Source organism: Anopheles coustani, chromosome 3, assembly GCF_943734705.1.
Source record: "Anopheles coustani chromosome 3, idAnoCousDA_361_x.2, whole genome shotgun sequence".
NCBI classification, from domain to species: Eukaryota; Metazoa; Arthropoda; class Insecta; order Diptera; family Culicidae; genus Anopheles; species Anopheles coustani.
The window spans coordinates 28161090-28176933 of record NC_071288.1 but is presented as its reverse complement, the minus strand read 5'-3'; the positions used below and the strand labels follow the sequence as shown (position 1 = coordinate 28176933).

Here is a 15844-nt window from a genome sequence, read left to right as displayed (position 1 = left end):
GGGTCCATAAAAAGACGGGCCTCCCCCCCCCCCCCCCCACCCCCGTTCGGGTAGACGAAAGTAAAGCGCCAAGCTTTCACGGGGTTCGCTGGCGTATCGAAAGAAATTTGTCTTTATACATCAACCCCGCGGGTTGCCACGGGGACGGTAGCGCGCGCGTTTCGTAACTTCGTCGGAAGCAATTTGCGAAAATGATTTCATCAAAATGGCGCTTTTATTTTACCATTACCATAGACAACGGGCTGCTTACTTTCGCCCCACCCGCGCGCGCCCGGTCGCTTCCGCTCAGTAAACAGCCACAGCCACGGGCGAAGTTAACTCAATAGTTAAAATGTGCCGTTCCTTCCAGCGGCCCGGATGAGTTCTCTCTTTCGCTCGTTCGCTCACGTTGACTCCGTTCTATGTTCCGTTGTTTCCGTCGGCTCACTTTCATCTTGCGCCCGCCATTTCGAAAGTGTACCCCGCCCGTCCCCGACCCCGGAGGCCTTTCACTTTCCGAGAAGGTGGCGGTGGTTTGATTTCGGCCGACAAAGTCGACGCTGTAGGTGCCTTTTTGACAGGATGGCGCGGCTTGCCATGGCATGACGCTGTCTAATTAAGCGTGGTTGCTTTCCGACGGAGGGGGGGTGGGGGCCGTGTTGGGGCGTGTTCCCACCGAAATTACGCATCGCGCGGAAGGCGGTAGCGATCTCACTTCCTATGCCCTGGGATTCGGCGGAAAGCGTCATCATTAACAATATTAACTGAGGCGCTACTGTTTCCTACGTTTAGCAGCGAGCGAACGCCGCCATAGTTTATCGTGGCCAGGCTGTGCGTCCACCGTTTTATGCGTAGTGGTTTTAAGTATTGACAGGCGAGTGAATTTTCGCGAGTGAAAAACGGAAAGACCAAGGGTTGGGAAAGGAAGGGTAATCTTTTTACGAAATTAGTTAGATAGGAATTAGATTTCCTATTGTTGGACAAATTTATTTGATGCTTTTGAAAATCACAGCCTTTCTAGAAAAGATTTGGTTACTTAAAACTATTCGTTGACCAATATTAACACATTTTATTTATTCTTTCAAGTGCAAGTTACGTAAAACGGTTTCCTTTTGTCAACTGTATAACGTTTAAATAGAAGTAAACAACTTGACTACGAACACTAATCATTCCTATACTTTGTTGTAAGGATTTGAAGACAACGGTGACCCTAATTTATTACCACATTGTTTCCTCTGTCGCTTCAATTATGTCCTTTGTGTGCTGCTCGAGCCGCCTCCGTTGCCTTTTTAGGGCTTTCCCTCAGCCTTTGTTATCATGATGAGCTGCTCGCTTCTCAACTTTGTCCTTTGATTGAGCCGCTTTGGTGGTGAAACCGGCGGTGAAGAATCTGCGGGCGCGCTTTCATTAATTGCCGTTAAAAGCTACCGTAAACAGCATCGAATTAATCTTCGACCGTCGCTTTCATCACCAAGTGCGGCGCTTTTGTTGGCCTTGCTTGTCGGAAGCTGTCGAAGTACTTGATGATGCTAAGTCCGCTTATGATTTACGAAGTTATTTCGGGCGCATTGTTTAAATTGTTTCACTCACTGCAGAAACATTTTAAATCTTGCTTTGTGCTGCAGCTGAATTAAAGCTTCAATTCGACGGCAAATTATGTTCGAGTTGTGCAGTGAAAACCGTTGGTGCATTAGCGCTTTAATTAGGTTGCACAAGTTTGTAAAAAAACACACACACCGCCGTCCGAGCTCCCTCGTTGTACAAGGGTTTAAAAGTTTGGGGCCGAAAACTCTTCTTGCCGAAACCAAAAAAAGGAACGGGAAACCCGGGACCCTTGCGAGTCGGAGCAGACAAGTAATGAAAATAAACAACCGTGAGCAATCCCGCCCCCTGCTGGCCCGAGAGGAGCATAAGTTTTCGACGAGCTGATTAATAGTGCTCGCGGGTTTCCACTAAGCCAGTGCAATTATTTGTGCGAAGCTGGCGTAAAAGTTGCGAAAAAGAACTTTTAGCTAAATTAATGAAGGGCCCGCTGGTAGTTTCTGTACGCCCTTTCGTGCTTATTAATGCACGTTTGGTTGAGCCGGGAAAGAAGGGGTTAGTAAGTGAGATGTAAAGTAAGATAACATTTAACACGTTGACTGCCAGACGTTTTTAGCACACTTTTTTTTGTACAATCTTTTTTAATTAAATTTGTTTATAAAATTTATTGAAACAACGATTTTTGTAGGCTAAGCAACAATTTCGCATCTCAAAGAAATGATAATAAATATAACTATAATAACATAAAAATGTTGTATTTTCATTTATTTATGGGATGAAAACATTTTAGAAGTGATTTCTGCTGTCACCCTCTTTTAGGTGACATGGCAGTCAACGTGTTCAAAAGCATGCAAGGTTAGTTAAAATATATTTTCCCGCAGTGTGTGCAAGCTTTTTGGATAAGTTTCGCTACATTTTCCGATAGTTTGTTTAGAGATTGTTAATTAGGTAATGCGAATTTTATAACGTAGTATTTTGCTACAGAATTTCAGCTGAGCCAGCATCGTTCATTGTAAATCCCCCTCATTTGACTGTACAATGTGTTACGTTTTGTTAAGAAGGTAGAAAAAAAACCCTTCTTTTCGAGTTCATCTAGCAACATTCATATCAATGTACCATTACCAGAAACATGGGTTTTTGTATTTCGACCGTCGTTCGAACAAAGCCCGTCCTTCTGTGCGACAGCAAGGGCATTTTTAATGCAAACCACAGGCCGCCTGCGAACGCTGTTGGAGCCGCTGTAATCCACCGTCACCGGCTCTCGGAACAGCTCCTAGCAGATGGTTCCCTGCCCAGGACCGACTGCCGCACACAAAAAGGGGGGCGCAAACAAAAGGGCGACTCACGGACGAACCCTTCCATTTTCGGGCGCTCATTTCGCAATCCACCGCAAACCCGAGCTAGCGAATGTCGTTTCGTGATGGCTTGGAAATGAAGATGATGGCTGCCGATTGGACTTCCGTTGTGCTGCCGCATATTAACAGAAGGGGTTTTAGGCTCTCCGGGACGCACTGTGTGTGTGTGTGTGTGTTTATGAGATGGAAATTAGAAAATAAGAAGCATAGGAGCGCGGAGGGTACACTGTAGATGGACGAAAAAATACACACACACAAGCAGCAGAAGCCAAACAAGCAAACAGAGTCGAAGGCTAGAAAGTATCCCCCTCGATCCCACAACCAGCCTTTCGTCCCCTTCGCCTCGAGCTTAGCTTGAGCTCGACTCGAGAATCATCAAAAGGGCTCGTGAAAAGCTTTCACACTTTCATTATACCAGAGCTACGGGAGTGACATTAGAAAACTGGTGGAGACCTCGTTCCGACTGGCCAGGCTGTGATAGGGGTTTCCCCCTTCTAACCCACCCGAAAAGGTGGAGAAATGTTAGCGAACAAACGAAGGCATTTTTCCCCAATTTGTTTCCATCCAGCGTAGCTACTTTCCGTTAGGAAGCCAATAGTAGACCCTTCAAACATTCGTCCTTATTTACAAGTAGCTCAAAGAGAGAAAGAGAGAAAGAGAAAGTGTGGGAGGAAAAGCTTGGCTCGTTATGTCATTATCAACGTCGTGCAAAGCCATATGAGGCTGAAAAGGAAACTGCTGGTTGTGTTGGGGCGGTGGAGGAGATTGGGATGAATAAAATTTGGCTTTGTTCACCGAGTTTCCAACATTAGTGAAATTTTCTGCTAATCTATGGGGAAGAAAAGGTTTGTATAAAAAAAACAATTCGTTACTATCAAGTTTGTCCTCGTTTTCCTTAGTTCATTTGAGTCTGCAGTAAAAGGGTCCGCTTTTTTACCACCTAGTGCCAAAGTTAAATCAAATAGTTTGACAAAGTTTTGTGTGGTGGTGGTGAGTTTTACCCCACCCAAAAAGCCCCTCAAAGCTGCCACAAGCAGCAATTCCTGCGAGTTCATGTTTCAAGCATCCAGGGCTGTGCGAAACGGCCTCAAGTGACACGTGGCAGGACTGTGAACCCATTTCAAACACCGAACGTGTGTGGTTGGCTTCGGCCGAGGGTGTAAGCACCGGTTTGAGTGGATTGAGGCTGACACACTCGGCTTTAGTCTCGAGGTCGATACGCCATGTGCCATTGATTGCCGTTTGAGTTGGCACATTAAGAACTCGTCACTGGTGAGGGTATGGGATTGGATAAAAGTTTGCCTTCCTCCTAGCACCATTGATGGCTGCTTACAAAGGCTAATGGTATAAGAGCGTTACGAAGTCATTCTTTGGGAAGGAATCCCGACCTATTTGATTTTTTTTGTTACGTTTTAGAACAATCTGTAAAGCAGAAAACTCATTGTGCAGGAGGCTTTAGATGTTTTGTAAAGCTCTTTGTTTTTAAAATTAACTACGCCAAGCACGTACGTAATGTTGCCCGTCTTATTACTTTTATTCACGATAGAAAACTTTCGAGGACAAATCGTTTTTCATCGAACGCTTTATGACCGATGTCTCCTAATGACCTTCGACCATCGGCTGAAGGAAAGTGCGAATGTTTGACGCATAAAATCACATCACGGTCCACCAGTGGAGGCGCCTGGTGGTTGACTCGCTCGTTGGATGGGATGGTCAATTCCCGTGATGGGTGACGGTGTTTATGTAAGAGGAATGTGAGAGAAATCCAACGAAGCAGCTGTCTAAACGGTGCTGCCAAGCTTGACGTGACAGTTTACTTAACTTTTACCTTAAAGTAAGCTGAGTGTCGCAGTGTTTGTTTCCGTTCGTTTCACGTCCATCCGCAGGTTCCTCCGGTTTTTCAAAAGTGCACCTTTTTATCTCCTCTTATTCATCTCTACACGTCGCCTTTTTTGTTCCAGGATTTTTTTTTATAGAAAACAAAGTGCTGCGTCTTTTTAAATTACTCTCAGTGACCCAGGAAGGTGCCATTAAAAATAAAATGTGTCGTAACCGATGCCATCAGAAGCACAAATGCAAAACAACGCTGGCATTGGTCCACACGACCTCCATTGGAGGTTCGTGTCCACGGAAGGAAACGAAGCGTTGGGTTTGATAATAGATAAATTGAGCATGACAGTTGGACTTTGCAAATAACTTCACGAGGGTAATGGATCGAGCATTATGCCTCATCCTGCCCTTAGGCCAGCGATGTTGCTCACACAGGATTGTCCTCTTGTCCCACCAGGAACCGATTTATAATGCATGCACAGTCGTTCCGGTGCTGCACCGTGGAACGCGTCCTCGGAAAGTGATGAAAGCATAAAATATTCAACCACAGGATGCTGGCTCCTGCAAACACCTCCCATCGACACTCTCTCCCTCCCCGCCGATTGTGACCAACCCCGGGAGGGGTAGTAAAATTGCAACCACCACCACAATGTCCGCGGTCATCGGAGCTGTTGCGGAGTTGCATCCGAAAATGGTCGGAAGCATCGGAAAATCGGTTAATTCGTTGGCTCAATCAGCGGACCATGGTTTCCAGTTGAAGTGGTTCGGGGTTTGTGAGACCACTCAACCCACAACCCGAAACTCCTCGCACGTCGCGCGGCCTGTCAGCTGCAGCTGCGTGGTATGGAACTTGGAAACCGAACCGCGAGGAGAGAAAGGGAGAGAAAGAAACGAGAACGAAAGGAGCGTGCACTGTACCTCGAATCGGCGGCTGTCAGTTGCAACATGATGATAGATGATAAATTGAACTGCCAATTGTTTCATTGCCAAGCCGGCAAACAAAACCAAACACTTCTCCTGCATCGTCCAACAATGGATCGCATAAGGTTGGGAAGTTTTCTCGCTTCTTTTGCTGGTCCATTTTGCTAACGTTTTTCCTTTTTCGGTGTAACGGTTTTCCGTCCCTTTGGTTCGATTATTTTGACCTTCTGCTAATGATGCCGCAAGATTTGATACGAGAAAAAAAAAACACCCCAAAATACACCATCGGGTTCGTCGCTTGTTAATCGATAGCCATACACAAACACAAGGGGGGTCCCGCTGCTGCCACCATCGCGTTGTGATTTCGTTGACCAACCTCTCATCATTTCCCTGCCAGTGGAGGGTCTACCCAAGGCGGCCCTTAGTGGAGGTTCTCCACCCACCCCACCGGTGTCGCTCTCTTCCGGCCAAACCTCAAACACTCGCCGGTGGGGACTTCCGGTCGGTTGGGTTATTGGGGGAAGGTGGGGGGAAATTGCTGTCAGGCGGAATTAATTGCTCAGCGGGACAGCCGTGTTTCTTCACGGCAGGGGGGCTCTGTGGGGGTGGGGCGAACAATTTATCGTTTCGCGTAACCGGACAGGGCGAACGGTAACGCCATAGGCGTGGGGTTCCTGCAGTGCCGCACCAAGTGGTCGAGTCCTTCGAGGATAGGAGCGAGAAAGAGACAAGGACTGAGTGAGGGAGTAAGGGAGAGCCCGGAGAATCAGGACACCCCCGAAAGGATCGCTTCTCTGGAGTGAAGCCAAACGCTCATCCTCTACGGGCTGTTTGGGGTCGGCCAGTTCAAACATACAACATGGAACTGGGAGAAGGGGACAACCATCCCTAATGGGATGTCCGCGGCCAGTACCCTACTCCTCACCCCGGTTTTCCCTACCCTGCCCACCCGCGGTCACTTTCGAACGGTTGGAAAGAAAACAGATTTCCGATAAAATTAATGATGCTTTCGATTCGAAAATTACGAGCAATTAAACAGTGGCGTCTGCCTTCAGGGTTTCTGGTTTCTGTGGCCACCGGTGGGGAGAGAGAGGGTAGAGCAAAGATATCGAATGATTGGGGCAAGCCAAAGCAGCACAAGGAACCACCCCATCGGTGAGCTATGATTACCGTTGTAGACTTTCCAGTTTTTCTTTTTCGCTTTCGAAAACTCCCCTAAACTGTGGAATCCATTCGAACAAAATTGAACAGAACAGAAAGTTCCCCGCCCTTGGCAGAGTGGTTTACATCGTTCGCTTCACTCGTATTTTTCAACCAACCCATCGTACCGGCACCGTTCCGATGTGTAAGTATTTTAGCCGTGGAAAAGTCATCGTCGTAAACCATCGTTATCGTTTCTCGGATGCGAATCTATCCCTCGGAGCATGCAACTGCGGCTGTCACTCGAGCGGAGGAGGAGAATCGAGGAATTTAATCATCAACTCTCTCGCCCAGCCCAAAACATGGCCCGAGCCGGCGAGGTTAATGAAAGCCCCTGACCCGGCAAAACAAAACGAAGCACCATCGGAGGATTATCTCATCTCGTCTGTTTGCCTTCACAAGTGTTGCTGCCGAGGAGTTGCTCAGCAGCGTTGCCATGAAGTGTCCTACCCGGTGAGGATAAACGACTCGTTTCTTGTCTTATAATGGTCGCTTAATGATTCTGCAACAGGATCATTCATTTTCTGGGTATGTTTGTCTTTTTGCACAAAACCGGGAGTACATTTTAGTAAATTTGAAACCGTTGCAATCATGAACGATCAAAGCGTGTTGTTGAAAAGACAGTAGCATAAAACAGCAGTGAATGAATTTTTAATATTTCATCAAGTAATGAGGTTCGTTTTGCAATTGTTTCACGAACGTTTTGCAGTGGCTATACGCTTCTTAATACACTAACCAACCCTATAAACGCATGTGAGTAACAATGCACCGAACCAAACCCAATGCCGTCTGTTCGTGACAAAATGGTCGGTGGTTCGTGCTTGCGGTGGCGGATGACAGAAAATAACCGGTCCATCCGGCATGACACGTGAGGTTACTCATCGTCTGCTGCTGACACAACTGTCGCTACGGGTCACAGGGCCACGTTTGGTGCAACCAACCAACCATGGGCACCGCAACCGCTGGATCAACAAATCTTTCACCGAAAAGCAACTGTGCCGAATGGCCCGGGCTTGGTTGACGATTGTTGCTGATTTAGCGTTCTACTACATCGAACCGAACTGCACTCGAGAACCGGCTTGCTTTGTGCCACGTTGATGCTGCGCGCCTGTAACCCGGCATGTCCCGGGTGACATTTGCCACAATCGAGAGTCAGCAGTTGCTGCCCGGTTCTGTTTGAGTTTGCCTTCCCGACGGACCAACAACAAGCCTATCGTGTCGGAGGACACACTAAGGACAATTTAGCTCTGGTTCCTGATGGTGTGTTCTCACGGGTCGGGAGTGAAAAAAGCGGGGGGAAAAGAAAGTTTACACTCCGACATTAGATATGCAATCATGCTTCACCAGGCTGCGATAAGAGGGAAAGCGTGACGGTGGATTAAACAACCGTCGTTTGGTTTATGCAACAACCGGCTTTCGCTTTGCTGAAATCACTCTGCGCCTCGCTCTCGTGCGCTTTCGGAAAAGGTCAAACTCGGCAGGAAGTCCGGTGGAACGGTTGGCGTCGCCCGAAACCCGGAGTTCATCCATCCTCTCGCAATCCATATAATGGAGTGTGTTGAGTCTCACCGCAGGATGCACCATATCAAGTGGAACTTCCTAAAAACCCTTCCCAGGGAACGGGGGTTTTTTGGCGAAGGGCGGGGCGGAGGTGTGATTAACATTACTTAAACTCGTTTGCACATTTCTCCCGCCATTTAAGGCACCATCATCGGCCCCCACCGAGCACCGACTCCACCCCCCGCAACGCAGCACGAGGTCCACCGAGCACCGAAGCGCATGTGCACGTTTGCAGCTCGACCGGCGAAGGCGAAACAGATTTTCCAGAGATTTATTTGCATAATAATAACATTTAAATTGTGCCCCGAGTCCAACCTCCCGGAGAACCGCCCTCCCCTCCCCCGAACAGCGTTCGTATGTGTAATCGGTTTGTTGGGATCGCTTTTCTCGCCGTATTTTTGTTTCCCTTTTTCCCGCGATTTTCGAGCTAGCTTTCCCAAACCCGGGGCCCAACCATCAACGGGCCGGGGAGGGTCGGGTAATGCCCCAATCATGCTGTCGCTGTGCTGATGATAGTGAACGGTGAACACTTTTGCCCGTGTCAGCATCATCGCACCGCATACAGCAGAAAAAAAAACCGCCGGTCGGTGTTAGTAGCGCGCCAAACCCTAAAAAAAAATCGCCCTCGAAAAGGTTGCTAGAAACGAGTGTTGCTCTCGGGTGAAAGGTTACCAGCGGGCCACACCCATTGTCCTCGTCCTTTTCTTTCGTTCGGTTGGTTCGATTTCGGCTTCCCCGGGAGCACTCGGCGTTCCAACCCCGCCGTTTGAGGGATGGCGTAGCGAAAGGCAATATTATGCAAATTTGATGCACTCGGAAAACTTTTAAAAGACAATTCTGTACCCGGGACCGTAAAGTTTGTTCGTTTTCTTCTCGTCGGTTTTTTTTTTTTAAACGATGATGTTTCCCCACCCCGGCGAAAGCTTATGCGCTGGGCGGAAAAATGAGGATAAGAGAGCAGCTTTTCAAGGACCACGGACTTTGTTGTTTGGCGCTCTACCTGTTTGCTATCCGGGTGTCGGTGTGGTTCGGTCCCGGGTGGTGACGTTGGACTTAGGTTTGCGGTTTCCCGGTGTGTGTGTGTGTGTGCTCGCTGCCGCATTCGAGGTTCGCTTTTTGTGTTCGGTCTTTTCTTGCTTTCGGTGCCATCATTCACCGTTTGTCATTGTGCTGCCATGGCAGTCATTTTTCATGCGGGGTCAAACAAGAACAAGAAAAACAAATTCCACAACCACACACACCACCACACGCACACCCACACACCGAATGAAGCATAATTCCGTAAAGCCATTTGTTTTCAGGGCCCGTTCATCTTGCTCTGAATGCGCCATAGTTTCATTGTTCCACCATCATTACCATCATCATCATCATCATCACCATCAACAGCATCGGCGTCGTCCGCGTGGTTCGTGATGCAATATTTTTCACGTTTCCGAGACGTCGATTTTCTCGACCCCGTTCGGTGAAAAATGTTTCCTTCCGATAAGCCTAAAGCGGGAGCTATCTCGTATCGACCTCTATTTGTCGACGACCCCGACTCGCGTACGAAGGAAGCATCCATTAAACCCCCTTTCCCCTGTGCAATCGGGTTGATAAAAAAAGGGTGTCGTTGGGAAAAATAAAGGGTGTTCGTTGGGAACTTGCTGTACACGCGCAATCGTCATCCCGGTGATAGCTCACTCCGGAACGCGTCCTTCTAAAAAGCATTTCAAAGTGCGTCTTTCTTTTTTTTTATCACTCCAAAACGATGCAACGATTTCCGCGAGGATCGTCGGAACTATTTGCGACGGCTTTTAAGCTACCGGTTCCGATCGAGGGCAATCAAGCGTAGCGGACCAGGACCGTACACTTCGCGAGCTTTCGGTTTGATTTGGAGTGGCATTTTTGGCTGCTGCCATCATACGTTTTAACTGTAAAACAAAACACATTTCCGAAGGGCGCTTGCGAAAGCCATTTTTTAAAACACGCGCACCGAAAATGCTGCTGGTATTTGGTGGAAGAGTTGCAAAAACAAACCGAACACAAGTTCAAACCAAACAATAAAATGTGTTCGTCGGCAGCGACATATTTTTGCACCTACCTTTGAAGTGTTTCGGGCAGCAGACGAACTCGACGCCGGAGAAGAGCGAAATGCCGCAGGGCAGCAGCATGGCGAAGCTACGCATCTGCATGTTGCGATCCTGGCAGGCGGCCGCACCGGTCTGGTTCCACCTGACGAACGGCCAGCAGCGCGACGCGTTGTGGATGTGATCGAACAGGCAGCCTTCCGGCACGAGCAGCGCATCCGACTGGAACGGTCCCTCTGCGTGTTGTTGGACGGGTAGGACGGATAGAACGAACGGATTAATTTGTGGAAAGGACGAACAAAATGTGTGAGGCTTTAATTAAAGCGGGTGACAATAAAGTTGGCTACTTCCTGCTGAATTAATCGGCTAGTTATAAGACATTCTTTCAATATTTTTGTTATCTTTATTGAATCTATTCAATGTACGCTCTGCGTGAGTGATGAGTTTTCATTTAAATGGAATGCCGTTCTCGATAAGTATTCGGTATTTATTGCATCATTGGTTAATGAGTTGATTGGAAAATGTTTTTAAATTAAAATTTATAAAAAATGTAATACATTGGAAACATTTGTTTTTAATTTCAACTCTTGTTGATATTTTCTACACAAACCAAGTGAATTCCTTCGTGATGGTCTAACGACCAGAAAAAAACCCTTGGAAACAGTAGTTGGGACATAACTAATGAACAAACTTCACGATCAAAGAGCTTTCACAGCTTGAACGAAAAACGGTGATTTAAAAAATAGAGGGTGAACATACTCCTAAGGCTAAGCGATCGCACGGCATGACCGTCGTATCAGAGCAGTTCTTCAAACGCCGAAAGAACGCTCTTCGATACCCACGATTAGGTCCCGTTTCGAATACACAAACACTTCACAGGACAGGGAAAGGTTGCGTTTGCTAGGACCAAGCTCGGGAAACTCAGTGTCCGTCCGTTCGACCGATCGTTGGCGGCCGAAAGTGCGACAAATGTTTGACTGGAGAAATCTGGCCATCCCGAAAGTAGGATAAAATCGGGATTTGTCTGACCTTTCGCTCGCAGCCGCTTGGCACAAGTGGCATAGGATACGCATCTAGGCGTTCGCGAGCGCTCCGTTAAGGATGACACTTCTCGCGTTCGCTGACCGAACCGACCTGGGAAACGGATTATTCCCGGCGGAAACACGACACGAGCCGCACCATTCGGGGGTAGGGCGTGGAGGGGGTGAGATCTACGGTCCGGTCAGATGTTTGCAAAATTAATTTCACTCGTTTAAAATCCAATTATGCAATCGGGAAAGTGGCAGCAACAGTTACGGTTCCCGGACCGTTCCTCGATGTGGAGCGATTCCGTTCCGAGTATCCGGTGTGAAGTCGGTATTATTTATTCATTAAAGCTGCACTTCTAATGGCCAGCTAGGGGTTTTCGGGGTTCTATACACGAAAAAGCACTAATAAAACCCCTCGAACGGCCGGTCGATGGAAGCGTTGCTCATTTGCACAATATCTACCGCACACGCGGAAAACACACTGCAGTGAAATTAATTCTCGAACCGAATGTTCTTTTTCCGTGTACTTTGCCATTCAATCAACTGCAAATTGGCGGACTAATGCATTTATAGACACGCTTTATGATTTCCAATTAGTCTGTCACGTTGCAACGGTTAACGGTTGCTGTTTTTTTTCTCCTCGTTTTGTTCTGTGTCATTCCTAGTTCACAGGCAGTAACGTGAGAGGCTTTTCAGCGGGGGAAAAACAGCGGATCCCGATGCGGTTGTTGGTGTTGCATAAATCGCTTGCCTTGAAGGGCGGCTGGAGGCGAAATGGATTGCAAAATGTCGGGTAATTGAATTACGAACTGTGCGAGTTCATGTTCTGTTAAGCTTTTTATTTCTGTGTCAACTGGCTTTGTTTGAGATTAGATCATTGAACGGTGATGAATTGAATTATTTCCCTGTTGCGGAAATAAAAAAAAAACAACCCAACCGGTAGTTCATTAAAATACCGGTCCGTAGCATAAAACCCCGGGCCGTACGCATCCAGGAAATTATCTCCGACGCTCTGTTATCGCGCTGCCAAACCAACCGTGCAGGTATTAATGTGCGAGTAATGTAAATTTCCTCCTGGCCAGTCGTAGGGAGCTGTGGGGGGGACGCTCTGTAACGTAAAATTTATTCAAAGTAAAATATCCCGGTTTATCGCGCGTCGCCTGGCATCGTCCCTAGGCCAAACTGGAAGCTCAAAGTGCTCCATAAAACACGGAACGAGTACATTTTTGTCGGATCACTAATTTAATAATGTTCGCCATATTTCTGGGCGCACGCACAGAGGCACACGCACAACCACATTCTCTATCTTCAAGGGGGGCGAGCCACCATCGGAAAAGTGTGCGGAAAAAACGAACACACAGCCCTGATTTAGCGCGAGACAAAGGCGCCAGCGAACGCGCGTGATGACGTGACAGAAATAATGTCCTAGTTACACGCTTTTTGCTTCCCAGTCCCGGGGTAAGTGTGTGTATTTATGTACCCCGAGAAGCCGACACGCCCGACGCAACGGTTCGCTTTCTTGCCAAGGATAATGCTCCCGCCCTTTTTTTGAGACGTCTGTCCGGGCTGGGTAGGATGAAAGCCGAGGAAGTCAGCCACTCGGTTTAGTCATTTAAAAACGAACCAAATTTTACACAATCTCACCGTCGAGCGCTGGCAACACATTTCCGCCAGCACAAGAACGCCGGTGGTTTTAATGGCGAACGCTAGTATCTTGAAGGAAAATTATGGTGCGGCGATAAGAAACGAAAACATCTTCCGCTGGGCGCTGGTCGGAAACCAGTCGGAAGCAACGTTTGGCGGAGAAAACTGTGTCAATTCCACGAGCGCGTCAGCGTGTTGGTTCTGGCTTCTTTTTGCCTTCTCCGGCGCTTCTTTTTCGGCGTAGATTGTAGGGTGAGATAAATAGAATTTAATTTAAGTCGTGCTACGCTTCCATGTGACCAAGACTGCGTTGGTCTGGCTATTTTTACCGACCAACCGAACCGACTGACGGCGAACAGCGGAAAATGTCCTCCTTGCTCCTGATGGAGCGGAGGGATAACCGAAAATTAAAGTGAACCGACATTTATCCGCGTGAATCGTGTTGTAATGAATACTGCCTGTCGTCGCCGGGGGAGAATGGGTGAAAGGAAAAACTACTCGCAACCTACGGAAGCACCGTTGAGCACCGCCCTTACACACATATACTTACCGAGACACCGGAACGGTTTAATCCATCGCTGGGCACCTTTGCACTTGGCTGCATTCAGCGCACCCTGGCGGCACCAACCACCGATCTTCTGGTAGTGCGACGATTCCACGATGTTGGTAATGTCTCGTCCCGGGTACACCTGGAGGAGAGAGAGAGAGAGAGCGGGGGGAAAATCCGACATCAGCACACAGGGTTCAATTATGTTGCAAACGGTGGATTCGAAAGGTATCGGGCGAAGATTAATTAAAAATTTTATTTTTATCTTCCTCAACCCGGGAATGGGATTTAATCCGGGAAAAGGGTTTTAAAAGTAATTTTCTTTCAAGCAAATTCGGTCGCAATATGGTGTAGTTTGATTCCGCCTAGCGCAGTAAGGTGAATGAAAAATGGCTGATTAAATAAGGGTAAGGGAGGGAGGTGTGTAATTAACTTGATTAAACTATTTAAAACATGGGAAATGAAATTTATTTTGGTTTCTTCACGTTTCAAAAAGAACATCAGGTGATTTGTTATATACTTTAAGCTTATTTAACCCTTACATCAACATAATATTTGGAATATTCATCCTTTCTACAACTGTTTAACTTACTTTCCCATACAACCACACAAACATTTAAACAGCAAACACTCTTCAACTGAAAACAGAACGACAGCCACGCTACGCTGACAGACAATCTGTTATCTCGAGAATGATTCTGAACCTCCATAAAGTTTCGCTCGGTTTTGTTTTGTTTGATTTTTTTGTTTGTTTTTTTTTTTTGTCAGAGCCTCGACTTTTCCACCCAGCTGGCTTTTATTGTTCGTCGCCAGAAGATATCCCGGTCTCCGGTCCGTTTACCGTTTGTTGTGATAGCTTTGTGACGGGGTGATTGTAAAATTTCACGCCATTTTTCACTCTAATTCAAATTGAATCAACGCGGCTGACGCTTTTCCCGACTCAAAAACCCGGCGTCGCGACATCGTCCCGGCGCTTTTCCATCTCCCTCGGCCGGCGCAAAAACCCGGCATGGATAAAACGATAAAACGGATGTGACCATTTCGCAGGGCAAAATTACACTGCTCGGTTGCATCCATTGCTCGTTCCCGCTTTCCTGTCGCTTTCCTTGTTTCCTTTGCCACCATCATGAACTGTCACAACGCGGCTAACGGCGGATTCGCGAATGCTTATCGGAGTGGGGAAAGAAAAAGTTTATTTCTCTAACGAACGGCAATCGCGGAATTGTTATTTCACTCCTTTTTGGTTTCGGTACGTTTGCTAACTATTTTCCCAATGCAATACGCTTTGCTATGACCCTTTGTGACACATTAAGCTTCCTGCTTTTGGTGGTTTTTGTAGACTGATTTAGCTAAAAGTCTCATTTCGAATGTACATCAGAAATGGACGCTTGGGCCGACTTTATCTACTCGGCAGGCGTGAAATTAAATGATCTCTTTTCTGTCATCGTTTTGTTTTCCCTCATTTCCTCTTCAACAGCCGTGTGCGCTCGATTTCTGGTACCTCAAACGGTGCACCTTAAATGTCTACCATCTTCAGACCTCCAGACCAAACGGCCCAACAACTGCATAATATGTCGTGGTGGATGGCAGCTGAATGGCGAGCTTATGGCGGCCCACCGAGCCAGGCAGGATGGTGTAAGAAAAAGTAGGAAAAACTGGAAAAGAATCACATCAGCTATGAAGCTTCCACACGACATCCAACCCCGGAGGTCCCCGGAGGCAGCTGACGTGGGGATGAATTTATGCTAATGAGCAATTATAATCGGAATAACAATCCACCCTCGAGCATCGGGATTTAAAGTTTTTACCGTCGGGGGCACGTGGAGGAAAAGCTGGAAAATTGACCCTTGTTTGTGCTTCCCGAGCTTCTGGTTGCGCTGTTTAAAAACCACCTCCGTTTTGTGTCATACCGGAGGGAGGAAGCGGTGAAAAAAACAGGAAAAGATAACCTCCCGTAGATCATCCTTTCCCACCCCATTCCATACCCTGTAATGATGGGAAGCTTGGGGTTTTTCCTTGCTCCCCACCATTTCTCTGTTCCGTTTCCACAGCCTTATCCTAACCTGGTTCATTTCTACCGCTGTATCACCGGATTGAAGAAACGTGCTAATGAGATTGAGCATAACGTAATTTAGCTTCCTTTATGCCACCGTCCAGCAGGACGCCTTTCGA

The 15844-nt window shown here is 47.4% G+C and overlaps 1 protein-coding gene across 1 annotated transcript in view; it reads right to left on the bottom strand.

Moving 5' to 3' along the window:
- LOC131258901 (amyloid-beta-like protein) overlaps positions 1 to 15844 on the bottom strand; it is a 69049-nt gene that overhangs the window by 19167 nt on the left and 34038 nt on the right. The window contains exons 3-5 of the mRNA XM_058260298.1: positions 13676 to 13814; positions 10468 to 10689; positions 8238 to 8240 (exon numbers count right to left, since the gene is read on the bottom strand). Coding sequence (XP_058116281.1) covers positions 8238 to 8240; positions 10468 to 10689; positions 13676 to 13814 — 364 coding nt within the window. The remainder of the gene's footprint in view (positions 1 to 8237; positions 8241 to 10467; positions 10690 to 13675; positions 13815 to 15844) is intronic.